Genomic DNA, 26,142 nt, shown 5'->3' with positions numbered 1-26,142 from the left:
CCTCATCCCACCCACGGACGATGACCGCCGATGGGCCGTCCTGCGTCAGGCAGACAGCGGACCCCCGTCTCTCAGGGAGCTCATACTGAGTCTAGAAGCAAGCCGGACCTAGGAAAGAGTCTCTGTTTCTGGAAGGCCCAGGGCACCTGTGGTCGGGGACCCTCCACCCAACCTGCAGCCCCCCAGGAACTGAGCGCTGAGCTAGTGCAAAGCCGCCTGGGGAGGGGGAAGCCTGTGCAGGGCTGGGAGGAGGAGGTCAGGGCCCCATGGGTGAGCCTGTGGGGAGGGGCAGGCACTGAGGATTTTGGATTGAGGGGGTGGGGCGTGGTGAGCAGGAAAGCCACTGCAGGTCCTGGTTGCTCCGGGTAAGGGTAGTTTTGTGACGTGGCCAGGAGGGCTGGCGTGGGAAGCCCAAGTTTAGGGTCTCTCGGGCACCAGACTTGGGCCGTAGCTGGAGGGCTTCAGGAGTAGGGCCGGGCGCTCCTGCCCCAGGGTGCCCCTTTGGCGTCCAGGGGTGTGGGGCACATTTTGTAAGTGGAGGGTTTGGCCTCAGATAGGAGCTCCTCTGTGCAGCAGGAGGAAATGCCGAGAACACTAGTGAGCGGGGGGGTGGGGGGGAGACTAGCGAAAGCCCATCAGTGGGAGCTTAGCTCCATCAGGAACCTGGGATGGACTATTCAATGACCCTTGTCATTCCTGCGGCAAGACAGACACGCGGCCACTACAGAGGACGTTCAGAACTAGGTCCCGTGTGAAGCCCGTTACATGTGTGACTTTATCCTGTCACCACGTTAAAACAATTGTAAACGTGTATTTTGTCCAGCCTAGAAGGCTCATCAATAAGACATCTCGCCTTCTTTCTGTCCACGCCGAGCCCTGCAGTCCGCTGGATGACGCAGGGCCTCTTGCTGTGGCCAGTGGCCTTCCCGGCCACAATGGGGTTCTGGCACGTGGGGCGACCATGGCGAGCGTGTATTCACAGGGTCCCTCCCGAGTGTTTGTGTCGAAGCTCGGATGCCAGGCCGGGGCTGCTGGCAGAATGTCTGCAGTGGACGCTGGGGCACCGCGCGTGGCCCTGGAGGGCCTTCTTTTCCAGATGTCCCCTTGGCTGGCTTCTTGTGTTCTCTGTCACTAGGGCTTCTGGAGGAGGCCTGCGTGAGCTCCCTCCCCGCATCCCACAGTGTCCCACACCCGGTCCCCCAGTCCTGCCTGGCTGCATATCCTCCTCAGCACATGCCTGTGCTGGGCGCGGTGTGTGTGTTCATCACGGACGGCTCCATCAGGGATGGAGCACCCCGGTGCCTGGCCGAGAGAAGGGCCCCCCATCCCTGGGCATCGGATGGGGGCAGCTGCCCTCACAGGCCTGTCTCAAGCTTTCCTCTGACGTTTCACCCTGAGCTCAGTGATTTGGGTGGGACAGGATGCAGAGGCGCTCCCAGCTTCATTACCGATCTGCAGGGGAGCCGGCCGCCCAACCCAGGGCTCCTTTGGGACCCCAGCCCCTGAGTTACTCCCTGGGGAAGGTTTTAAAGATTTTTATTTATTCGTTTGACGGAGAGACACAGCGAGGGAGGAAATAGAAGCAGAGGGAGTGGGAGAGGGAGAAGCAGGCTTCCTGCCGAGCAGAGAGCCTGATGTGGGGCTCCATCCCAGGACCCTGAGATCATGACCTGAGCCCCGCCTGGCGCCCCTAGTCGGGAAGCTTTTATGGAGAGCTTGGGGAGCAAGGGCAGGGTACGGTGGTGCGGGTTTGTTTTCTGACACAGGCTGACACCACGGCTTTAGTACAAAGCTGAGAACGACATGATTTCCGGGGGGAAGCCAGTAAGACAGCCGAACAACCTGACTTTACTTTTCAAAATGGAATATTAAGTACTGTCGTTAGTGAGGGGTGATGAGCAGGGGAAATAGCTCCGGACAGTCTGGTCTGAAGGGTTCGGTAAGGAGACTGGTCGTACTGTTCAGATCAGGTAGGAAACAACAAGAATGAGCCCCCATTATTATTTATTTATTTATTTGTTTGTTTGTTTTTTTGTTTGTTTATTTTCAGCGTAACAATATTCATTGTTTTTGCACCACACCCAGTGCTCCATGCAGTACGTGCCCTCCCTATTACCCACCACCTGCTTCCCCAACCTCCCACCCCCCGCCACTTCAAAGCCCTCAGGTTGCTTTTCAGAGTCCATAGTCTCTCATGGTTCATCTCCCCTTCCAGGTTCCCTCAGCTCCCTTCTCCTCTCCATCTCCCCATGTCCTCCATGTTCTTTGTTATGCTCCACAAATAAGTGAGACCATATGATACTTGACTCTCTCTGCTTGACTTATTTCGCTCAGCATAATCTCCTCCAGTCCCGTCCATGTTGCTACAAAAGTTGGGTATTCACCCTTTCTGATGGAGCCATAATACTCCATTGTGTATATGGACCACATCTTCCTTATCCATTCATCCGTTGAAGGGCATCTTGGTTCTTTCCACAGTTTGGCGACCGTGACCATTGCTGCTATAAACATTGGGGTACAGATGGCCCTTCTTTCACTACATCTGTATCTTTGGGGTAAATACCCAGCAGTGCAATTGCAGGGTCATAGGGAAGCTCTATTCTTAATTTCTTCAGGAGTCTCCACACTGTTCTCCAAAGTGGCTGCACCAACTTGCATTCCCACCAACAGTGGAAGAGGGTTCCCCTTTCTCCACATCCTCTCCAACACATACTGTTTCCTGTCTTACTAATTTTGAGCTCCCATTATTTTATTAGGATCCGCTTCTTAGAAATTATTCCAAGTTTAAATGCCGTCAGAGCCGGTCTCAGGAAGCATTTGCAAATAGGTCCACTGCACTGTGTGACCTCAAGGAAGAAACCATCTTTTTAATTTTTTTTAAATTTAAATTATTCATTTTTTTATTACTATGTTTTAAGTTGTCATTTTCATTCCGGTGTAGTTCATACGCGGTCCTATTAGTGTCAGAGACACAAGAGACTGACTGATTGAACATCCCCTTTTTTAATTCTTTTTTAAGTCTGTGTTTTAATTCAGGAAGGAAGGACCACGAAGGCTTTCTTTGCTGCAGGGTATTTTAGGAGGAAGCAGCAGGTACGTGAAATCAAGACGCGGGCTTAAGGACCTGTCCTGTCTGTCCCATCTCAAGGACGGAGCACACAGTTCCCGCTCAGCTGCTCCCTAAGTTTTTCGAGACTTGTTAGTTTTGGGTTCCCATAACCAACCTCTTCATTCCCAGCAGGCCTGCGTCTAAAGATTTGCAAATGAGGAGGCGGTTACTTTCCAAGTGTTAGGATTCCGACCTGCGTGCAGGATCCCATTTTCCCACGGTAGTAATCCGGAGAGTTGTTGGAATTCCCAGATCTGGCTCCCGAAACAAAAGCAAAAAGCATGCAAAAAGCACGAGGAACGGAGCCCATTGTCCAGACCGTGTGTGACAGAGGCCGTGGGGGGACATGGGGACGTCCTCTGTCGTGCCTGGTTTTTGTCCTCCAGGGTTCCTTCCTGGGAAGGTGTCCACAGCAGGGCCCAGCCCCACACCCCCCTGCAGGGAGCCCTGGCAGAGCCCCAGGCCCCGCCCCAGACCGCGGAACCCACAGCGGGGGCCCAGGAGGCCTGTTCACTCCCCGAGTTCCCTTCTGAGATTCTGAAGCTGCGCCGTTGTACTGGAGGGAATTCGCTCCTCTTTTAAGTTGAAATACAGGGGAGAGGAAGGTTTACTCTCCGGCTGTGCCCTTTATTAATTGTGTTCCCTTGGCTCTCGCGGTGTCTGCTCAGAGCCTGACTTCCTCATCCCCGCAGGGGGACTCCGGACCCCACAGGCTCCTGGGAGCCTTCCTGGGCTGGAGCAGCTCCCCCCGCCCCCCAGCACTAGCCCCAGCTGTGGGAGGAGCCGGCTGCCTCTCCTCACTGCTTTCAATGAAAGCCTCCTGAGCCCGGGAGGTGGTTCTTCCGAGGCCTGGCTGCCGCCCACCCTCCCGGGGGACTCGCGGAAGATGCCCAGCTCAGGCTCCTCTGTCCCTGCCCTCCGGAAGCCCCCCACCCCCCTGGGGGGCTCTGCCAGGGCCCAGGGGACACCCAGTGCTGCAGGTGACCGGCCCCTTCTCCGGTGAGTGCAGGTTCCCCCCAGGAGGCCGGGGTGGGAGTCAGGCATGGGGGCTGGTGGGAAGGTGTGCAGACCCCGAATGACAGGTCTCCTGCGCGTCCCCTCCGGATCAGGTGTACTTGCCGCAGCTTCCTCCTCCCGTTGGTTACATTGTCGAGAACCCCCCATTTATCGTGCATTTACGAGATACCCCCCGGGGCTGTGTCCCCCTGGAGGAGGGCTGCTCAGCAGGGCGAGGGCCTGAAAAGTCCCGTGTTAATCATGCTTGTCACCTGGCGTGGTTGCAGTGTTGGGGGATTAATTTCCCCGGGACAGGGGCCGCAGCGCCAGGCCTAGAATCCTGCAGGCTGTGGGAAGGGACCGCGAGCAGCTGTGTCTCTCCACCCCGCGCAGGTCTGTGGGCGAGGCTGGTGCGCAGGGCCAGGGCGGTGGAGAGACCTGCAGCTGGGCACGCAGAGGAGCTCCTGCGCCACACCTGCGGCAATGCCCCGCCCCCTGCCCCGCCCCACTGTACAGGCAGGTGCAGGGATATCTTATCTTATCTTCAGGGATAAGGGGGGGGGCCTCGCTGGCAGGTCTCTGCTGGTTGAGGTTGAGGGACGGTGTCCGGCAGCTGGGACAGATGGCACGTGGTGGTGGTCCTGGGGGAGCTCTGGGTTGTGCTGTGTAGCGCGCTGTGAGGTCAGGGGGTGCGGGGCAAGCAGGTAGGAGGAGCCCCCCGGGGGAGAAGCTCTCCCCGCGGATGGGGTGATGCGCGCAGGCCCCCGGGTAGAATCCAGAGCAAGAACGTGGGCATCAGGCAAACCTCCGGAGAACACAGAAGTGCGCACGCCGGCTGGTGACAGGGCGAGGCAGCAGCGTGTTCCCAGGTTTCCATGGGGGCTCCTGCAGGTGGCTCTAGGGGGCAGGCAAGGGGAAAGGACAGAACGCAGCTTTTGCTTTCTAAGATTTTGTCTCTGGGGCAACGGGTTGGCTCCGTCAGTCAAGCATCTGACTCATGGGTTGGGCTCAGGTAACGATCTCCGGACCCTGAGATCTACCTGGGGTGGGGCGGGGAGTCTGCTGGGGATTTTCTCTGTCCTGTGCCCCCTCCCTTCGTCACTCTTTGTCTAAAATAAATAACGTGTCTAAAAAAATTATTTCTAAGTAATCTCTACACCCAGCGTGGGGCGTGAGCTCACCACCTGGAGATCCAGGGTCACATGCTCCTTTGGCTGAGCGAGCCAGTTGCCCCTGATTCTTTTTGAAGACTGTATTTTTTGGAGCAGTTTAGTTTCTTGGCAAGATTGAGTGGAAGGTGCAGAGTGTGCTCCTGCCCACCTCTCTGCCTTGCGGCCATGTGTTACCGCCCGTGACTTTGCCCTGATTGCCCATCGTCCGACAAAGCCCGTGGTTTCCACCAGAGTCGCTGCCGGTGGTGTGTGTCCTGTGGGTTTGCGCAGAGGTGGGATGACCCGCACCACTTGCGTGGCATCGGAGAGAATAGCATCCCTGCCTCCCCGTCCCCCCAGCCCCTGGCAGCCCTGATCTTTGCATCGTCTCCGTAGTTTTGTCTTTTCCAAAATCTGTTTTTGTTTTTGTTTTTAACAGGAAGAATGTATTTATAAATTGCTTGTATAATTACTAACCGAAGAGAAAAACCCATTTCAAGTCCTTCTGGCCATGGTGTGGACCACGTTAGAGGGATTTGGGGAAAAAGTCGGGACAGATGTCAGGTTCACGGGCAGGGGCTGTGGAGGGCGCGCGTCCAGGGCAGGAGCAACATGGAACCACGCCTGCGGCAGGAGAGCAAACACGGATGGGCAGAAGGAGGGGGCGTGGGGGCAGGGAACAGGAGTTGATTGCTTCTTGATCTATGGAGTTTGTGGGTCTGGAGGGACGAAGACCCGTTTATCACTAGTTCGTTCAAGTTCTTCATGTCCTAACCCGGGTTTGGATGTGAAGTCGTGAGACTCGGGGCACACACACGTCCACGTCCGTCTAGATCTTAAGCCAACAGCCTTATCTTGCATCACGAAGGTCAGTGCGACGTCCTCGGAGCAGGCTTACCGTCCCGTGCCCACGGATGGAGTCTCCGTGCGTGTTAGGCCCCTGGGAGTCACAGTGCCTTCGTCGGCTGTGACTGGGAGTGGCTTTACTTCATGGGTCATGTTCTCCAGCACCTTCGGCCCTGATGTTGGTTTCTGAACCATAAGCTGGCGGAGAAGGCCGACTGGGGCCGTCGACTGGGTGTGGCTGGGAGCCCGGGCGCTGAGCGCTGGAGGAGGGGGACTGTGTCCTCCCTGAGTCCCCGGCCCCACCCCTCCCCTCCCGGGCCCAACTCTTAGCCACGGTGAGGGCACAGAGTTCTGTAGAGGTGAAATCCAGACCTGTTCACCTACGTCTGGACAGTGGTTGCACGGCCCGGATGAGCTGGTCAGAAGTGGGGCTCCCAGGGAGAGCGAAAGGGAGAGCAGCAGACACACGAGGCCGCGGTGCACACAGGTGCTTTTAGGGGTGCCTGGGTGGCTCAGTTGGTGCAGCCTCTGCCTTCGGCTTAGGTCACCTTCTCAGGGTCCTGGGATCGAGCTGAGCGGGGAGCCTGCTTCTCCCTCTGCCCTTCACCCATCCATGCTCTCTGTTGCATTAAAATTTATTTATTTGACAGAGATCACAAGTAGGCAGAGAGGCAGGCAGAGAGAGAGGAGGAAGCAGGCTCCCCGCTGAGCAGAGAGCCCAATGTGGGGCTGGATCCCAGGACCCTGAGATCATGACCTGAGCCGAAGGCAGAGGCTTCAACCCACTGAGCCACCCAGGTGCCCCTCAAATAAATAAATTTTTTTTTAAAAAAGCCACTTTTAATAAGTAACAGCCCCTGGAAAAGTGTGGAAAATGTCCTAGATTTATCTTGAGTAGGTATTATTAATAGTATATTGGTTTAATTTTTCTTTTAATAAAACAGCAGGACTTATCTTGAATTTAAGGCCGTTGACTAAAAAATTGTTTCACCCTGGGGGCTGCTCCTGAAATCAGGCATTTCTCTTTCATCTTCTCAGGTCACCGGGATTGTCCCTTTTCCATACAGGTTTGAGTTGGGTTGACTGCACGTTAACCCCAGCCCCTCTGGTGTCTGGAGAACAGCCAGTGCCGCCCATAGCCCCCTGCAGGTGGGCGTCCCATGCCTGCCTGCCGCGACGCTGAGGTGCCCCTGCTCTTTCACAATGACGCGTTCTGGGCTGACATTGACCCCCGAGGGATGCACCAGGCCCGTGGTCCGCGTGAGGGACCTGCTGCTGTGGCCACGCGGTTTACGCCTGGTCCCAGAGCGTCCAGCGGCCCAGCCAGACTCGCCCCCGCCTGGTCAGTGACTCCTGTCCCTGATTCCTTCCGCAGGAATGAACGCCGCTGTCCGAGCCGTGGTGCGCATGGGGATTTACGTGGGGGCCAAAGTGTACTTCATCTATGAGGTCAGTGTTGCGTCTCCCTCCCGGTTTCTCTGACTCTGGGACCTGCGCCTCCCGCCTGCCCGGGTGCTGCTGACCTGGACGGGCACGCTCAGGCCGGGCCAGGCCAGGGTCCCGGGGGTCCTGTGGGGGCGCGGGGAGGGGGTGGTGCTCCCTGGTCGAGGAGCAGGTCTAGGAGATCTGGCAGGGAGGGCACGGGGAGGGGAGAGCCCACGGGGCACACAGTGGTCTCCTGGATTGATGTGTTTTTTTGTAGCCCTCCTTCCCTAAAGAAGTAATATTTATTTAACGTGGGGTGAATTTGAGTATGCCTTGAGGTAAGCAGGAGAGAGCGGCCACTTGGAGCTTCTCATCATTTCTGTAGATCCCAGGCCTCCTCCCTACCAACCGTTCACGTGCTCACTTGGAAACCGAGCGCCTGACACAGGACAGGAGGCCCGGCCCGTTCTCTCCTGGGGTCCTGAGCGCGGAGAAGTGGGCGAGCTGGGGAAGGAAGGCCCCAGGGTAGTTCAGACCCTGGTAGTTATTCCAGGAACTATCGGGAGAAAAACAATGTATATTTACTTTTTCCATTTCTGAGATCTGAGGAAGCGGAAAACACAGAAGAGCGTGTGTTTTTGAAATGACTTGATTCCTGCGAAACCACCGTTAGTAGTTCGCGTTCCGATTCTTCCCAGGATGACGTGTGAGAGTCTGGCGGGGATCTGGACACCATTAAAGCCTTGGCAGATACACCTTGTGTATGTGCTCTGTGCCCCCGTCGTGCCCGTTTTCCACAGGCTTTGGAGGACCGCGTCAGTGTCTGTCATAGTCCCCAGGGGGGACACATGCCCTTCCCAAGTGGCTGAACTGTGCTTTCCGGCTGTCCTGGCGGGAGACCTACGCAGCGTCTGGGTTTACTCTGCTCCCCAGACACACAGGCCCCAAGTGAACGTCCCTTGTGACAGGTCTTGGTGCGTTTGGCCACCGTGGTTTCTGACCCTGGTTCCAGCGCCCCCTCCCCTCACCCCCGCACGTCCCGGCCGGCCTCCGGAGAGGTAGCGCTGACCGCCTGTCCTGTGTGCAGCCCCGAACCCCCCCCCGCCGGTCCCCAGCTGGGAGGCTGGCTTGGGTTCCAGTGCAGCCTCTGGTAAGTGGCTGTTCCTAAGCCTGTGCCTGCTGGGCCACGAAGGGTTTGTGTGTTATTGGCTGGAAAGAGGGTTTTTGGGGGGGTAGGTTGTTTTTGTTTTTGTTTTCCCTGGGCTTTGGAGTGCTTTTCTGAGCTGTGGTTCCGTGAGTCTGGGGTTTGCACTTATGGGGTTGGGTGAGGTTCACACGATGGGCTCCCCCATAGCTCTCCCAGGCTGGTGTTCCATCCTGCTCCGTTTGGCTCTCTCTGGGATCACGGTGCGCCTGTGAGTGGCGGCCCTGGGCCAGGGCGCTGGCCGCTCGCCGATGTGGACAGGGCAGTGGGCTCCCCAGTCTCCCCCATCCCGTCCCATTCCACGCTTAGTGGCCTCCAGGTGTCTACATGTGCACGTTCCTGCTGCCGAAGCGGACACTGTGGAGGGTCTCCCGGTGCCTGAGCACGGGGACAGGCCACCGCCCCTGGCCTGACCACACTCCCTGCAGGACCCGGTTTCAGAAATCTTCTGGGGCTTGGGGCCCCTCGGACCTGGTTTTTCTGAGGTCATGAACAGTGGGCTCTGCCTGGACCCCCGGCTCACAGCATGCAGGCCCTGCAGTGCGGGTCACCTGACTGGGGACGCGACCGTGGTTCCTGGGCTGGTCACCTGTCGCCGTGAGGGCTTCGCAGTGACAGTGGGTGTGGGAGGGCAGGGAGGGGAGTCCTGTCTGGTATTTCATAGGAAAGAAACTGACCTGTGTTTCTTTAGACAAAGAAAGTTTGCTTTTCCTGTGCCTGTTGGTCACCGGCAGGGCTGGGGAGGAAGGTCGCGTGCCCCATCCAGCCAGGGGCAGGGCTGGGATCCGCCCCCCAGGGCGGACCGTTTCTGACTGTCCCAGTATCAGGGTGAGAGCCGTGCTCCTGGCATCTCGTGAGAGGAGACCAGGATGCAGGTGGGAACCCCGTGACGCCCCGCACAGCTCCCACAACGAGGAATTCGTGGTCTGGTCCCGGGGCCATGGTGCCGAGGCCGGGAAGGCCCGCATTGGGCCAGGGACCGGTTGTGTCCTGGGGGTGAGTGTCGTGGGGAGCAGGGGCCGGGCCCGTGCGCGTGCGGACTTCTGGGTGTGGAAGCTGACCTGGGAACGATGGATGTTAGTCCTCCAGACTTAGGACGTCCGGTCTGTTCTGCTGGCTCTGTATCCGGAGTCCAGGTGGGATGTTTAGTGGGAGCTCTGCTGCCCGACCGCACTGCCCGGAGAGGGGCTGGGCGGGAGCGCGGCGGTCCGCCCATGCGCAGCAACACGGGCTGCCGTGGAAGAGCTTCTTGGATTTCCTTCGGAGGAACCTTGACCTAGGGAACCCGACCGTCCGTCCCGTCGTCTGCTGGGGGAGGTGGGCAATGTGGCCTGCTTTGCTCCTGGCCACTTTTCTTTTTTTTTTTTTTTTTAATTTTATTTATTTATTTGACAGAGAGAGAGAGAAGGCAAAAGCAGGGGGAGCACCAGAGGCCGAGGGGGAAGCAGGCTCCCTGCAAAACGGGGAGCCCAATGCAGGGCTCAATCCCAGGACCCGAGATCATGACCTGAGCTGAGGGCAGAGGCTTCACCTGCTGAGCCCCCCAGGCGCCCCTGGTCCTGCCCACTGCAGGGGCCGTGTCCTTCGCGCTGTCTCTGGAGGCGGGATGGGCAGGGCTCCCGCCCGCTGGGGTGGGCAGCAGGGAGTCCCGAGTCTGAACGGGTCTGAATGGATCCCGTTTCTTCCAGGGAAGTGCGGGGATTTGCGCAGCTTCTCCCATCAGGAAGAGCCAGACAGAATCCGGGCGCGCGGTACTGAGGGTCAGGGTGAGGGTATGTTCGTCGTAACTGGTTTCCTGGCAGTTGGGGCCTTGGATGGAGGATGGCGGGTGTGTGGGGAGACAAGCAGACGGCAGGGTCTGCGGCTTGGCACCAGGGACCGCCCACCCACAAGTTGGGAGAAGGGAGCAGATGGGAGCGGCCTGGAGCTGGACTCATGGGGGAAGTCATCGGTCTGGAGAGCAAAAGCAAGCGTGTGACACCCCTCCCCCCAGAACAAGAGACAGTGTAGGGAACCAGGCTTGTTTATTACAGCTGCATGGGGAGTGGTCTTCAGCTCCCCCCCGACCCTCGGGCTCTGCCCCGGGAGACAGTTTGGGGTGAACCCCCGTTTGCAGTAACATCAGTTCTTCGTGACAGATCTCCATGACACTGTCTCTCGAGTCCCAGCCTCGCTAAAATCTGCCAGTTTTTCCTAACGCATCCACGCCCTCCTAGTGTCACCGTCCCTAAGACGCGGCCGGGGTCCACAGGCCAGGACCACCCCCTGACAGAAACGTCTCCGGACATCGGCACTTGTCCCCAGAGGTGGGGGGGGGGGGCAGCTAACTCATCCCTGCCGAGGGCGCCCGTCCCAGACCTGTTTGGGCTCAAACTGAGATGTCGGTTTCAGTGTGTTGCGCCTCGTCAGCACTCGGTCCCACACATGTGCTCACTTGTGGTCCAGTTTCTTACGTTTGCCTAGAGCTTCAAGGCCGCTGGCTCACCTAAACAGTGAAACAGGTTCGTGTTATGTAAACAAAGGCTTTTGGGTTTTTTCCTGAGCAGACAGTTTGCGGGAAGGGTACTGATGGGAGAACGCTGGTCTTCCTGCCAGGGCCTGGCACCGGCTTTGTCCTGTCTGGCTGCCGCTGGGGAAGGCTGGCAGCCTGGGTCTGGTCTACGTGTGGTGCGTGCCGGGCCCCAGGGCGACATCTGGGGAGGCTGGGGCGGGCAGCGGATTAACCCGTTCTTGCTGCTACGGAGCCCATTGCTTCTTTTTCCCGCTTAGGCTAGGGCTTTTCCTTAGAGACCTACAGGTGTTTTTAGCTGCTGGGGGATGCCGATGGCAAGGCCATCCCATGGTTTTGCAAGACTGAGCTCAGCAGACCGCCCTGGCATTTGGTGGAGCAGGGGAGGAGATTTGTTCTCTGTTCCTGTGATCGTGGTCGCAGAGCTAGGCTAGTCCTGTTTCATGCAATCTGCGGGCTCAAAATCCTGTTAGCTGAAGGCTTTTCTGCAGATCAAGAAAAATGACAGCTCTTTAAATAGGGCCCACTTAAAAAGTCTTTCCTCTTTAAAACCTCACTTCCCCGTTGGGCCTGCTCATGCTGACGCGAGAATGTCCACAGGGCCCGTCTCCCCATCTTCTGAGCCTCGAAGAACGGCTGGAGTGACGCCCATCACGTTCAGCAGCTGATGGTCTTAGAAATGAGACTCTCTGTGCATGCCGGTCCGGAGTTTCCTGCTGGGAGGGCCTCCGAGCAGGTCAGAGTGCTGTTCTGGCCGCGCCGGCTTCCTGCTCCAGGTGGAGAGTCAGGCCCGGCCGGAAGGTCTGGACCCCGACCTCCTACAGAGCTCAGTGGGCTGGGGCCCTGGGCATCAGGGCTGACTTCATGATCAGATAAACCAGCTTCCACGTGTCTGCTAATAGATTAATGTCATTTCCCCTTCCGAAAGAAACCCTCTGCTTGCCGTGGGGCACAGGACTTCTCAGATCTGTTGCGTTGCTACTTCCACAATTTTGAAAGTCGGAAGTGGCATGTTTGTGGCAGAACCACAAAGACAGCCCAAACCCCACCTTTCCCAGCAGACGCCGGGCAGGTCTTCTCGCAGACACAGCGGTTCCCCACCTGGCCTGACCTCCCGTCAGGGTCGGGCTCTGGGCTTCCCTGCGTGTCCTGTGGGGTGGCCACTGTCGGAGCCCCACGATGGCAGGAGAGTAGGCCCGGATATGGGGGTGGCCTTTAGGGGACTGGTTTGCAATGGCTGCTCTGACCCATCCTGACTCTGCCTCCCCCTTCCCACAAGTGCCGGAAGGCCAGACGGTGGCCAGAACCACGCTGTCCCGTCTGCCGGAGGTTTCCCACAGAACTATTTCTGCATCTTCACTTCCTTAAAGTTGGAGCCGCTTCACCACAAAACATCCGTCTGAAAATAGTAATAGGATGTCTGAACGTGCAGGGACATGGGTTGGTCTGCAGGTGACCGGGAGGTGTAGACCGCCGAGCTGAAGCGGGCCTGGCCCGTTGGCTAGCAGGCAGCATGTGAGCCGGAGGAGTCACCGAGGCCCTGTGGCCAGTGCCCAGCTGGACGGTGGAGCCCAGCCGAGCTCGCCCTGAGCATCATCGCTGAGAGCCAGCTCTGCCTGGTCCCCCTGCCGTCCCCGTGGCTCCTCCCAGGCTCGTCCTAGTTATCCTTCCAGTGTTTTAATCAGAAAAGGACGGTCTCCTTTGCTGACTGCACACCCCTGCGTTAGCACCGTGTGGCTGGGTGAGGGGCTGGCTGAGAGGTGGTAGGGCTCTCCCTTCTGAGGGTTTGCACCTGCTGTGTCCTGCGGCGGCCTCGGGTTTGTAGTGTACTGGACCCGGGGATTAGCAGCTTGTGTACAGCAATCCGATAATGCCGGATGGCTAAATCAGCCCCACTGGTCTCCCTTGTCAGCTTTCCACAAGCACAAAGTGCAATGGCCTCATGTGTTCTGACCTATTTTAGAAGGTCAGAGTGAGGCCACCTCTCACCAGGGACCCATGCAAAGGCAAGCCTGCAGGCATCATCCTTGAAGTCATGAAGTCATGGGCTCTTTGAGCAGGGGTCCCGAGGCAGGGCATCTGCACCCCAGGGAGTCCTGGTGGGGGCTGAGCACGGCTGGGGGTGGGTGCGGGAAGACCTGCGTGATCTGGGGGTCTGCAGGGAGCTTCCTGGTGCAGAAGAGAGTCATGATTCCTGAACTTGGGAAACCGTTGCCCACCCAGAGGACCTGTGCCTGCCTCTCTCGTGCCCAGCTTGTCTCGCACGATGGCATTTCCCAGCTCCGACATGTGAGCGGTTCAGAGCTGACCTCTCCATGGGCTTGCTCTCAAGTGCTGTACGTGAAATGCTTTAATTTATTAAGGAACAAGCCCGAAAGACAAAAATTTGTATTTACTCGAGGCAGTGAAGCCTGGGGAGAAGTCTGTTGTATTGGTCACTGCGGTATCTAGACAATATTTTAGGAAGATGCAATCTTTGTAGATTGTCTCCACTGGGAGTGGAGTGTTTGCTGCCCAAACAGTGACTTGTTGACTGAGTAATCCAGGAAATCAGATGTGGAAAAGCCATTTTCAGCTTGAGAAGGCCGGTGCACTCATCCAGCATCCGTGTTCAAGGGGAAAAGCCTAGTTGGCCAGAGAGCACGGGACTGTGATTTCCCTCTGGGTCTTGGATCCAGAAACCCTACGTAGTGTGAGGTCTCTTACAAGAGAAGGCCACCTGCCGTGGGCGAGCGCAGACTCTGAACAGATCGAACAGTTTCCCCCAAAACGCAGCACCATCTCCAGAGGAGCAAATGGGGGGTCTACGCTGACGCCCCTGTTGCTCAGAAACGTTTCAAACAAGAAGTTGAGCTGATTTTGGAATCTGTGGCTCCTTCTCAGACATCACCCAAAGGACAGTGCACTTGATGGTCTCCTGGGCTGACTGTGTGAACAGGGATCAGCAAGGCGGGCCGGGTTACTCTGGGTTAAAAACTGAGCGTGGCTTGGAAGACTGCTGTGGTTTGATTCCTGCGTGAGTCATGGAACTGGTTCTGAAGGCAGATTCCAAGGAGAATTTTAACGAAAAGATTTGGGGCGCTGGCCGTGTCAGCAGCAAGTACTCAAGCCTCCAGAGAGACTTCCACAGAAAAACACGCATCCGAATTTATAAATTACGGTACGTTTGTGTAAAATCAGTCGTCTTACTTTAGTAACCACTTCCTTGTAAGTGAAGGGCCTGAAATTGCCGTTGGGAGGCCTCTTTGAGCTGTGCAGGAGCTCCCTGAGTCACTTCCTGCCCCGCCCAGGCGTGTGGTCAGGAGGGGGGTGGGTGCCCGAATGTCTAAAATCCCTTTATCCTCACTGTCCCAGGGTCCCTGTGCCATAGGACCTCAAGGATTTTCCGAGAACGTTCTGTTTCAGAACACACGTTATGATTTACAGAACGATTTTCCAATGTTCCTGCTCCAGCAGCAAAGGGGTTGGTGAATGTTTTCATGAAGTCACTGTGTAAATGCAGAGCAATGATCGTAAAGGCAAAGGGGACTTTTGTGCTCCCAGCTTGGCACCTGCGGGGCAGAAGCTGGGCACAGGGCTTGTCCACGGAGCATGAGCTGCCGGAGTCCTCCATGGGCTGGTGCTGACAGCCACGTGCAGCCGAGGTGGCCCCTGATGAGCTGGGGATGGCCCCCGGCCTCCATGTCCTTGTCTGTCCTGTCCTGTGGGGTCTGGGGTGGCCCCGTCCCCTGGGTCGCTTTGTTGACCTCGCGGTGCATGTGCAGAAATCATCCCCCTGGCTGTGGGTGTTGCGTGGGCATGGAGAGGGTGTCCCCATCCTGTTTTTGCCAAAGCCTGTGGGTAGCGCAATTCTCCGCCCTGCCCTGCTCGGGACAGCCCCCTCCGCACCTGCTCTTCCGGCCTCATGAGTAATGGTTTCTCTCCTCCTCAGCCCCGCGCAGGCTGGGGTGGTAGGACATCATGCCTCCACATAGGGGCCGTATCCCCGCGGTGGCCGAGGCTCTGGAAGCTGCAGCCAGCCTGCAGGCTGGCTCCCGGGGTGGGGGATGCCCCCGCCCACCAGGCCTCCTGGAAGTGAGCTCACAGTCTGCACCACGGCCGGCTGCTGAGTGCTGGCGGCTGTTGAGGGCTGGGCCCGTGTCTGAGGCATGCGGAGCGGGGCGTGCGCGCAGAGTGACGGGGAGCCCGGGAGTTTGCAGGGCTCAGTGGAAGGCACCCCTGAGGCAGGGCCCTCCCTCTGTGTGTCCTCTGTCTTGCTGCCGTCCAGCTATCACCTGGCTCTCTCCCTGTTGTTAACACTCTGCTGAAGGTCCCTGGGAGTCCCTGAGAAGCAGGGAGGGCTGGCTTTCGTAACCTCTGCTGGGGGAGCTCACACCCAGGGCCCGGTGTAGACAGCGCCTCTTAAGAGCTCCCTTTCCAGAGACCGGGCCTGGATCAAATCCTCTTCTGCTTATCACGCTCACCCTCCACAGTGACAGGTGCCGCGGCTCGGTACCTTATATGGAGTGGGCTGAAAGCACGCAACACACGCCCTGTGAGGTTTAGGGAGCTGTGTTTAGAAGATGTGCATCGCTGCCCCGTGACGACAGTGGGCCTGTTCCGGGGACTGTGAGGGGCCAGAGCCCCAGGGTAACATCCTCCTTCTGGGGCAGAGGGAGCCTGCCAGCTCCAACGTGCACCTGCTCTCGGCTTCTCTACCTCGTTCCAGGCCACCTGTGCCTTCTGTGTTTGTCGCACGTGACAACTATGTGACCGTGACACGCACAGGTTTCCGTGTACTTATGTATACGTGTACTATGTAGTACGAAATGCTACAGGACTCTAACAGGTCCTGTTATATACAATTTGTTCTCTCTATGATACATAAAATAGACATTTCTATCAGTATATTAGACACATATAAACATTATTACATGTCATACAATGTATATCTGTGTAGCATATTAAATATGTACACATGCAGACCCAGGTGCGTGTTGGCAGCCTAGTGTTCTGTGTGTGACAAGTAGGAGGGAGGAGGGTGGCATGGAATGAGAGCGAACGGAGCGAAGTTGAGAGCAGGTTCGTTCTGTATAATTTATGGCAGTATATGTGAATGTATTCTCCGAATAACGCAGAAATCTGTGATACCGTGTGTCGTGATATACAGTAGTCTAGTCAGACGTCATATGTGTTGTATACAATAGGTAAATATGTGTTACATGCTACTAAGATGTAACATACTGCCCCGGTGTCTTACAGAAGACGGTAGCGCGTTTTTGGCGGAAAGTGTCCGTTGTAAGCACAGCTGCGTCCCGATGGCCTGTAAAGGCCCCCGTCCTGTTGGTTAACTTGCACACGTGGTTCTCTACTCAGTGGACCATTCCATTTTGAGCAATCCTTATTTTTTCTGTTCCTCTTGACCTTCACTGGGTTAGGAGGTCTGAATCCCCTATAAGGATCTGTGATGATAAACTTTGTAAATGGCCAGTGTCTGTTCCTTTGTAAGGTTAAGTGTCCTGGAGAGAGCCACGCAGGTAAGGACACACATGGGTGTTTCCGGATGCCTTGATCTTGTGCGGTCTTGGGGGGGAAGCGAGATGGAGTTGTAAAGTCACGGTCCTTGGGCTTCTGGCCGAAAGTGAGCACTCCCATCCCACGTACTCACTGGCCCTCGGGGTGGTCAGCTGCTGCTGACCACAGGGAGGTCCACGTGACCACGCACGGATGTCTGCGGTGCTTTTCAGAAACACGGTGTGTCTGTGCAGGGTAGCACGGGCCACACGGGCAAACTGAATGCTCCCCTGTACGCAGTGTGATGGACACCACTGTTTGCATGGGAGTTTGCTAGAGTACACACGGTCTGGGGGGAAGCATCTCCCCTTTCAGGCTCTCGGGCGCTGTTAGGTGATAAACTGTCTTCTTCCCCGTAGCGCTCCTGGTGAGCCTGGCAAGAAGTGCCCATTCACGGAAGGCTTAGAGCGAGCACTCGCCTCGGGCTGCTCCCAACCCCTCTGCTCTTCGGGGCTCAGGGTCCTCGTCCTTTGTGTTTTATGGAATTCACACATCCATGTAAGGTCTCACTAGAGTTTAGCCCCGTCTTAACAAGGATCTCCGTTCCCTTCCCCCAGGGTTACCAAGGCATGGTCGATGGCGGCAGAAACATCGTGGAAGCCAACTGGGAGAGCGTCTCCAGCATTCTGCAAGTGGTACGTGCTGACTTGCAAAACTCTGTTTCTCTAAAGTAAGTCAAGTCCCTCCTTTACCCGGAAACCTTCTGCGCATAAGCTCCAGTAATGCTTAACGCGGATTAATGTGCTGGCTGGTGTTATTCTCACCTACTCACATGGTAACAAAACCAAACCAGCCTTAATTTGTCATGTAATTAACATTTTTAGAAAGCTTTACATCGTGCAAACGGGATTATTCTTGCAGTAAAAAGTTATGTTGTGACCCCTAGTGTTCCCTGTGGTCCTCGTAGTGGATTTCAGGCTTTGTCTTCTTAAGACCAGATTAATATTGAGGCTTCTTGGGTTTGTTGGCGCAGTGCTCACGGCACAGACCCCTGCCTGTTGGATTTTTGAGACTCACTTTGTATCCCTGTAACAAAGGCTGGGAACGGTCCCTCCAGGATGGCAGGAGGTAGTGGGAAGCAGCCACCCTGTTTTGGCCTGAACCAGCCCAGGCTAATTGCTCTGGTGTTCCCAGGAATGAGGCAAGGACAGCTCCAGGCAAAACAATTGCTTACTTTGAATTTGAAAGAAACCTGCCAGGATGTTTCATGCCTTAAATTCCCCAAGCCCCAGAGCTAAGGGAGGCCTCTCAGTCCTGGGAGAGATGGATTAGGTGAGAAGAATGGATGTGTTTAGAAGCTCTGTGTTAATCTGGAACTCACTGGGGTATTTTTAAACCAGAAACCAGAATCGGTTTGGTCCCACTGAAGGTGCCAGTGCGTGGAAGAAAGGGTCCAGTGCCCGCGGCTCACAGATAGGAAGGGGACATGTGCAGCCCCACAAAAGGAAGGAAATCCTGCGGGCTGGGGCGGCGAGGGAGGGCCTCCAGGGCGAGACAAGGCGGACACAGACAGACAGATCCCTGTGGTCTCACTCACACGTGGGATCTGAAAAAGCTTAATTCCCGGAAACAGAAAAAACGGTGTTTGCCAGGGGGGCTGGGGGAGGGGACACGGGGACTACGGGTCACAGGGCACAAGCTTCCCGGTGGACGGCGAGTGAGTTCTAGATGATCTCCGGCCAGTCAGGGTGGTTAAGGACACCGCGTTGCCCCCTCCAGAGCCGCCCGGAGAGTAAGTCTTCTTTCTTAACACACACACTCACAGTGGCTGAGGTGCGGGACGAATTGAGGAACTTGAGTCCGGGATCATGTCCCATAAGTCCTCGTGTTCACTGTGCTGCCTACAAATTGTAATGTTGAAAGTCGCTAGAACAGCAGGTGTTGAAAGTGCTACGACCAAAAAGGCTAATGATGGGAGCAGCCCCATCTCCCCACGCACCTTAGTGCGGTGATCACGTCACCCCGTGCGTGTGACTCACGGTGACCTTCTCGGCCCCTTACATCTCGGTGGCCCTGGTGGGGACACGAGGGCGGGTGGAATGTGATCGCCCCGGGGAGACGGGGTGTGCAGGTGCCCCTGGGTGTGTGGGGGCAGGGAAGGAGGCCTTCTTTACCTTCCTCAGTTGTAGCCTCGCTCTGGGGGTCCCACGCCTGTGATCCCGTTGGTGTGGACCAGCTGCCGATTTCGCTTCCGGTTTCAAAAAAGCGCACGACGCTCCGATCCCTCTCGGTGGAAGCAGAGTCCAGGGAACCAGCTGGTCGTGGCCGTGTGTCCTGCGCCTTCCGCCCCGGGCTCCCCTTTGCTGTGCAGGGCCACAGCACTGTCCCCACCACACTCCCAGTCCTTAACACAGACTCCCTTCTCGGGAGGGCCGCTTGCGGAATGAGCGTGCCCTTGGAGGATGGCCCACAGATGAGGGTTTTAGAAGCGCACGTGTGGTGCGTGGAAAGGAACCGTGCTTTTTCCTAAAGACAACTAAGAATCTTTTGTTTCTGAAAAACCGAATGTGAAAAATCACGACTTCTCGCTCGTGGAAGTTTGTCTGATCCAACTTGCCTTCTCTTAAGATTTAGCCTTTAAAAAGGGAGGGGCAGGGAGATGTGCAAAAATCAGCCCCTCTGGCTCGCGGGTTCCTGTCTTGCCTTTTCACACGGTGAGCTCTGATGGAACAGGGGACTTGTTACGGGGGCGCCCGGACACGCCTTCTCTCACCACAGCTGCTGGCCAGCGCCTGGTCCATCTGAGGCTCAGTGGGGGTGGGGGCCGGCACCCCACGCTGTACCACTCTGCCATAGGCCTCCTGGACTGCTGGGCCGTCCTGCAGACTCTTATCCTCTGCGTGTTTACCTGACGGCCGTCCTTGTCTCCAGACCCTCCCTGGCTTGCCCTGGGCATGGTGCCCGGGCCTTTGTCCATTGTCCCCACACTTGACCACCTTACAAGATCAAACAAGGGGAACTTAGATTTGCAGGTCCTGTGTGTATACAGTGGTATTCACATGTGCTGAGCTCTACCGCTTCCTCTCCTGCGGGAAGAAGGAAAACACGTGTGATTTCATTTCTTTCCCAGGGAGGGACCATTATCGGCAGTGCTCGTTGCAAAGCCTTCCGCTCACGGGAAGGTCGCCTGAAGGCTGCTCAGAACTTGGTTCAGCGGGGCATCACCAACCTGTGTGTCATCGGCGGGGACGGGAGTCTCACGGGGGCCAATATCTTCCGGAAAGAGTGGAGTGGGCTGCTGGAGGAGTTGGCTCAAAATGGTACATCCTTGCCTCTGTGTGTTGCCCTTGTGGGTTTTCTGTTCCCTCTGTTCCTCTTCTGTTCCCTTCAGAGAGCTCTGAGCCCCCATGCCCGCTGTCTGACTGTGAGAGGTATCAATGGTGGTGATGCCGGTCTCCCGGGCCCCCAGGCTGGGCACTCGACCTCGTGCCTCCAAAAACGATGAGCTCTGGGTACCGGGTCCTGCCTCGTGCTGGACACCACCCACTCCTGGCACAGTTTCCAGTAGCACCCGTGATGGCCATCGGAGATAGGTTTCCTGTGTGTCCCCACTTTGCAGAGGAGAACGCGGGGGTGGAGGGGAGGGTGCGCTGGGCTGCCCTTCACCCACTGCGCTCCTCCTTCCGCTCCCCGGGGGCTCCGGGACGTCCACTCGTGGCGGCTCTCAGTCACGGCCGGTGCTCGTTTCCGCGCAGGTGAGATCGACAAGGAGCAGGTGCAGAAGCACGCGCACCTCAACGTCGTGGGCATGGTGGGGTCCATCGACAACGACTTCTGCGGGACTGACATGACCATCGGCACGGACTCCGCCTTGCACAGGATAATCGAGGTCGTGGACGCCATCATGACCACCGCCCAGAGGTAACAGAGCCGCAGGAGCCTGGGAGGGGCTGGTGGGTTAGATGTGCTGCGGCGTAGACGTCCGTGCTGGCCCTGGATGTTTCCCTTGTAAGGGTGTTCTGTGCTGGGTGTAGACGTCCGTGCTGGCCCTGAAAGTCTCCCCAGACAGGTGTTCTGTGCTGCAGTGTAGACGTCTGTGTAGGCCCTGGAGGGTTCCCTCATGGGGGTGTTCTGTGCTGCGGTGTAGATGTCCGTGTCAGCCCTGAAGGTCTCCCCAGACAGGTGTTCTGTTCTGCAGTGTAGACGTCCACGTCAGTCCTGGAGGGTTCCCTCATGGGGGTGTTCTGTGCTGCGGTGTAGATGTCCGTGCCGGCCCTGGAGGGTTCCCCAGATGGGTGTTTGATCCAGTCTTGTGACTGAATGTTAGAAACCAGAGCGAGAAAACTGTTTCCCGTTGACTGTTTATTTTCAACTGTGAAAGTTTACTCCTACCCCTGATTTTAGAAGAAATAAGTATTTTCTGGAGGGCAGACAGACTAATGCTACTGGGAAGTCCCATGCAGGGTCTCCAGCAGGGGAGCAGAACTGGATATGCCCCGTGTCCTCTGGCTCCGTGGACGGGCGAGGACCCTGTGGACCACGGGAGAGCCCGGAGGTTGTGCTCCTGGCTCTGGAGGGGCCCAGCCTGGGCGGCTCCCTGCCCCCCTGTGCTGAGCGCGGCAGCTGGTCACCGGCACAGAGGTGTCCAGGAATGTGCGTGTGTGCGGGAGAGCAAACACTGGCTGTGAAGTGAGTAACCTCAAGCCCCTTTGCTCACAAGAGCTCAAAATGCTAGCACAGTGGCATCTGCTTTTTGTAGGAAATGGGCGCTTTTTGGAAGCGCAAGTCCTGCCATCATCGTGAACCAGGCCTGTCCGACCGGGCGGCACTCTCCTCTTTGCTTTTCTCACTGCTCCCGTGGTGGTCAGTGGATGTTTCTTTTGTCTTTTCCAGCCACCAGAGGACCTTCGTTCTCGAGGTTATGGGGAGACACTGCGGGTACGTATGGGGAGACGCGGCTTGGACGGCGAGCACCCTCCGCTTGGCCCCCTCATTGTCCCCTGGTGGCCCGCCATCCCCCTTGCACGCTGCCCGGGGCCGCCTCCGCGCGGAGGGTGCCTGGCCGCAGCCTCGCAGAACCAGCGCTGTCTCTGGGCAGGTACCTCGCCCTGGTGAGCGCCCTGGCCTGTGGAGCGGACTGGGTGTTCCTTCCGGAGTCGCCCCCAGAAGAGGGCTGGCAGGAGGACATGTGCGTCAAGCTCTCCGAGGTAACGTGCGTTCCGTGTCCCCAACCACCAGGGCCTCTGACGGCAATGGGCCGCAGCCTTGGGGCCCCTGTCTGGGCGGAGTCACAAACACGTGGAAACGCCGTAGCTCTCAAGAGAGTTCGAGCTTGTCACGCAGGGTCTGCGTACCCTGGCTGTTCGCATGTCTGGCAGCCCCCCAGGGTCGTGAAGGGGTGCCGTAGAGAGACCCCAAAACTGTTTTTCCTGGAGCTTGAAGGAAGGTCTTGAGCAGAGATGAGGCTGTTAGGAGAAACCGGAGTCCGGGGGGAAATCTGCCTCCTCTTCCGCCTCCACGCACCAGCGTGAACAGACCCCTGTCCCAACCCTGGGCTGCAGTCAGGCAGAGCAGCGCGGGGCAGGTCGCAGCCCCTCCTGGCCTGTGCAGCGCCCCCGCGCCGGGCGTGTCTCACGCGTGGTTACAGACGGGGTTCCTTACACCAGGCTTTGCCCTCTGTTTGTGGCCTGGGGCTGCCTGTGTCCCCCCCATGCATGGAGGGCAGTTTCCCTGCAGGAGGGCCTCTGAGGAGGGCCTACGAGCTTAGCCCCCGGGACAGAACTCGGGGCACGGGGCGCATTTCCCGATCGTGTCATCCCCGTTCTGCAGGTGGGGAGGTAAGTGTGTGGCCCAGGCTGGCTGTGGTTGTATTCAGCAAGGACATACTCTCTGCGTGCGGCCAGGGTACATGCGCAATAGGACATTGCCGCCAGCTTCAAGGGGACAGGTTCCAAGAAAGGAACTTGAGCAACGTACTTGACCCACATGTAAGGAGCTGTTGATGACAGATGGCTTTGCTGGAGAATCGTGCCCCTAGGAAGGTGGGGCGCGGCTGCGGGGGGCCGGCGAAGGCAGGAACACATCCTAGTAGTCCCGTGGATGTAATAAATCCACTTGTCGTTTCTCTGTTCCGACCTGGGGACGTGGGCCGGTGGTGTGGGGCGATTGACAGCTGGCTGCGTGACCTTGGAGGTGGCCCTGGTCTTAGACTGGTCCTTCTGTGTGGCTCTGAGACACGCATTTAATCACCAATGCACGGGGCGTTAGCTGTGGTCGCATCCCCCCAGGGGCCATGCCCGTCCCCGCCGGCCATTCTTCCTCCCCCCAACACCCCCAGGCCTGGTCCAGGGCCACACGGTCACAGGCAAGTTCTGGTGGCAGCCCTTGGGGACAGGGAAGCACGCCCCTGCTCCGAAGCCATGCACAGTAGTCAGCGGGTCCGGGTGAGGGAGGGCTGAGGCCGTCTGTTAGATTTGGCGATTATTTCCCTAACTGTGTGGCCTTATCTGCAGACCCCCATGGGTTTCGACCTGATGAACCAGGAGCTTAGGACAAGAACATGTCGGGGTTCCCCTCGGGGAGGGTCGGGGGACGTAAGGTGGACGGCTTGGCTTGGATTCCCCCTTGCGGAAACACTTGATCTCACCGTGTCTGTAATTCATGTTTATTGGTCAGGATGTAACACTGTAAGTCTTTCCCGAATATCTTGTCCAGTAAGTGGGCCTAGGAAGCAAGCCTCACAGTACACCCCAGATCCCGGGCGTTCTGTTCTAGAACAGGAGAGGCCTCTCCGCGGCATCACAGGTCCTGGGGTTGGGCCTGGGCTCTGACACCTGCACGGTGACCTTGGGCAATGACCCCACATTCTTCAGGTCCCTGATGGTGTCGTGAGGACTCAGGGAAGGGATGCGTCCAGGCAAGGAAGTGAGAGGCGTCCGCACGCCTGTCTAGGCAAGGCGGCTTATCCGCGTGCCTGTGGGGAGGACTCGGGAGTGTTACGTTTTCTGGATGACGTGCGGCTCCATGGCCGTATTCCCGTACTCACGGACGCGTCGCAGTCGTTCTCCGAGCCACATCTTTACGCCTCCTAGAAAACATTCCTGAGTAGGAACAGTAAGCTCTTCCAAGTAGGGCATGTTTGTGTCTATTGAAAAGCAATCAGCCCAGCACGAAACTGTGTTTGGGATACCCCCGGGGGCTCGCCCAGGCTCCACAGGGTGCAGTGGCTTCAGGCACTGTCCAGTGCGGGGGGGCTGTCCACAGCCTCCCCCCGACCCCGGGGGGCGGGGAGGGTCTGTAACTTGGGATGGGATAGAGAACGGACTTGATGAGAATGAGTTCAGGGTGTCGCTGGGTGACGGCTGCCCTGAGCCTGTGGGGACTGCAGGTGTGGGCACAGTGCCAGCGGGGCCGTCCCCAGCCCCGTGCTCTCCCCCGTTCCCCTCCAGCCTCCCGCACAGGCCCAGGGCTCTGTGCTCGGATGGGCTCACGGTGGGGTGGTGGGAGGCTCTGGTTTCTGCGGAGATGGGAAGCCTGGTTGGCTGCATAAACGTGCCATGGGGGCGCATCGCGGAACTCACTGCCTTCTGGGACCAAAAGGCCAAGAAGTATGGCCCCCGGTCTGGGGGGCCGGCTGCCGGCCTGCGGCGTCTGGGGCCATCCTACAGGCTCCTCCCGCCCCCTGATGCCTCCAGCAACGTGCTGGGAGGGCCTTTCCCCGCCTGGATGGGTGGAAACCCAGCTTACTTGAGAAACTAGGTGACTGACCGGCAAGACGAGGTTCACCGGGGGCAAAGGGCCGGGATTTGTTTGTTGTTTAAACAGTTTAGGTGTTTGAGGATGTTCATTTTCTGTTTTCCCTAGAACCGTGCCCGGAAAAAAAGACTGAATATCATCATTGTGGCGGAGGGAGCCATAGACACGCAAAATAAACCCATTACCTCCGAGCAGATCAAGGAGGTGAGTGTGTCCGATTCTGCAATTCTCCTCGGGCGGCAGCCCGGAAAGGGGAGATTTTAACGGTGCTGGCAGGGTTGGGGTTTGGAACGTTCTGTTATTATCATGAAAACCCTTTTTGTTCTCCCTGATACTGATAGATGGTTTCGTAATGACTCATGACTTTAACGGGGTGAGTCTCCTGCAGCTCCCGCCTTATTGTCGGGAATCTTCCCGGAGGCCCCGGAGCTGCCCTGGCGGTCGGCGAGACGCAGCGGGGTGGACAGGGGGTCCCAGCGCCAGGCGCCGGCTGCCCCACCAGGGACAAGGCTCAGGCACTGGGACGCACAGCCCCGTGCTCCCGCAGATGAGAGCGCTTGTCAAATGGGCACCTGTGCCACACCCGGCCCGGTGGAGGGCTGCCCACGAGCTCCCATTGCTGTGCAGCTCGCTGGAAGGTGCTGGCCTGGCGTGTCAGCCCCGGGGCCGACGGGATGGGCCAGGCTCTCCAGCGGGGCAGGTTGACTGCGCGTGTTCCAGACGGAACGCTGGGGAGACAGACCGACAGACGGGCGGGCAGGCTCTGGGTGAAGCCGTCCATCACCCCGAAGGACGCTGTCAGCCGAAGGACACTGTCAGGCTTTGCAACGTGGCTTCTCTGTCGCACTCTCTCCTCCTTCCCTGACCAGCTGAGCACCTGACCTCGAGTCCTGGGGAGCTGTGGGTGAAGGTGCTTGGCCAGTCGTGAAAGAAGGAAAGAAGGTTTTCTTCCCCACGTAAGCACAAGGAGAGTGAACACGGGCCCGCAGAGCAAGGGCCACGGGCTTCACGCACCCCCACCCCACCGCAGTGTTTCAGAGAGGAGGAGGTGAGGTCCGGCGAGGACGGGGCCGGGCCCCGCAGCCTGCAGTGCGCTCGTGGGGCCAGCCCGCGCAGATGCCGTGGCTGACCACGGTGTGCTTTTCAGATATAGCTGTGCCCGCTGAAGGTGACGCAGGGGACCGTCTACATTCCTGTAGAACACCCGGGATGCCAAGTCCTTTTCAAAAATCGTGCTACTTAGGTTCACTGGCGAGGTAGGAGAGACAGATTTTATGTGGTCCCAAAAAGAAACTTCAGCTCACGGTGAAGTGAAGCATCCTTGTAGGAAGTGAAATTTAGAAACTAGGATTTTTTTCCGTGTTGGTGCGAAGCAGGAGTAGCCAAGACCCGGGGACGCCAACGCCTAGGATGCAGCGACCCCCTGGGTTAACCTGCTGCGTTTCCTGCAGCTCGTGGTCAAGCAGCTGGGGTACGACACGCGGGTGACCATCCTGGGACACGTGCAGAGAGGCGGGACTCCTTCAGCCTTTGACAGGATTTTGGTGAGTGAGGAGGGAGACGGTCCGGTGCCTTCAGCCGGGGCGAGGGGGAACGGTTTGCCCGCACGCCGTCCCGTTGAGAGCGTCTGTGCCTGAGCAGTGTGGGTGGCCCG

General features: G+C 57.8%; 1 protein-coding gene across 2 annotated transcripts in view; it reads left to right on the top strand.

Annotated features, from left to right (window-relative positions):
- Positions 1-26,142, top strand: part of LOC123946614 (phosphofructokinase, platelet) — a 51,880-nt gene that overhangs the window by 5,785 nt on the left and 19,953 nt on the right. For both annotated transcript variants that reach the window (XM_046012169.1, XM_046012168.1), the window contains exons 2-9: positions 7,478-7,551; positions 17,351-17,428; positions 19,864-20,053; positions 20,489-20,654; positions 21,627-21,671; positions 21,832-21,940; positions 24,597-24,692; positions 25,940-26,032. In XM_046012169.1, coding sequence (XP_045868125.1) covers positions 7,478-7,551; positions 17,351-17,428; positions 19,864-20,053; positions 20,489-20,654; positions 21,627-21,671; positions 21,832-21,940; positions 24,597-24,692; positions 25,940-26,032 — 851 coding nt within the window. The remainder of the gene's footprint in view (positions 1-7,477; positions 7,552-17,350; positions 17,429-19,863; positions 20,054-20,488; positions 20,655-21,626; positions 21,672-21,831; positions 21,941-24,596; positions 24,693-25,939; positions 26,033-26,142) is intronic.

Source organism: Meles meles, chromosome 7 (genome assembly GCF_922984935.1).
Source record: "Meles meles chromosome 7, mMelMel3.1 paternal haplotype, whole genome shotgun sequence".
NCBI lineage: Eukaryota > Metazoa > Chordata > Mammalia > Carnivora > Mustelidae > Meles > Meles meles.
Note: the sequence above shows the minus strand (reverse complement) of the source record. Positions and strands in the feature narration are given on the sequence as shown.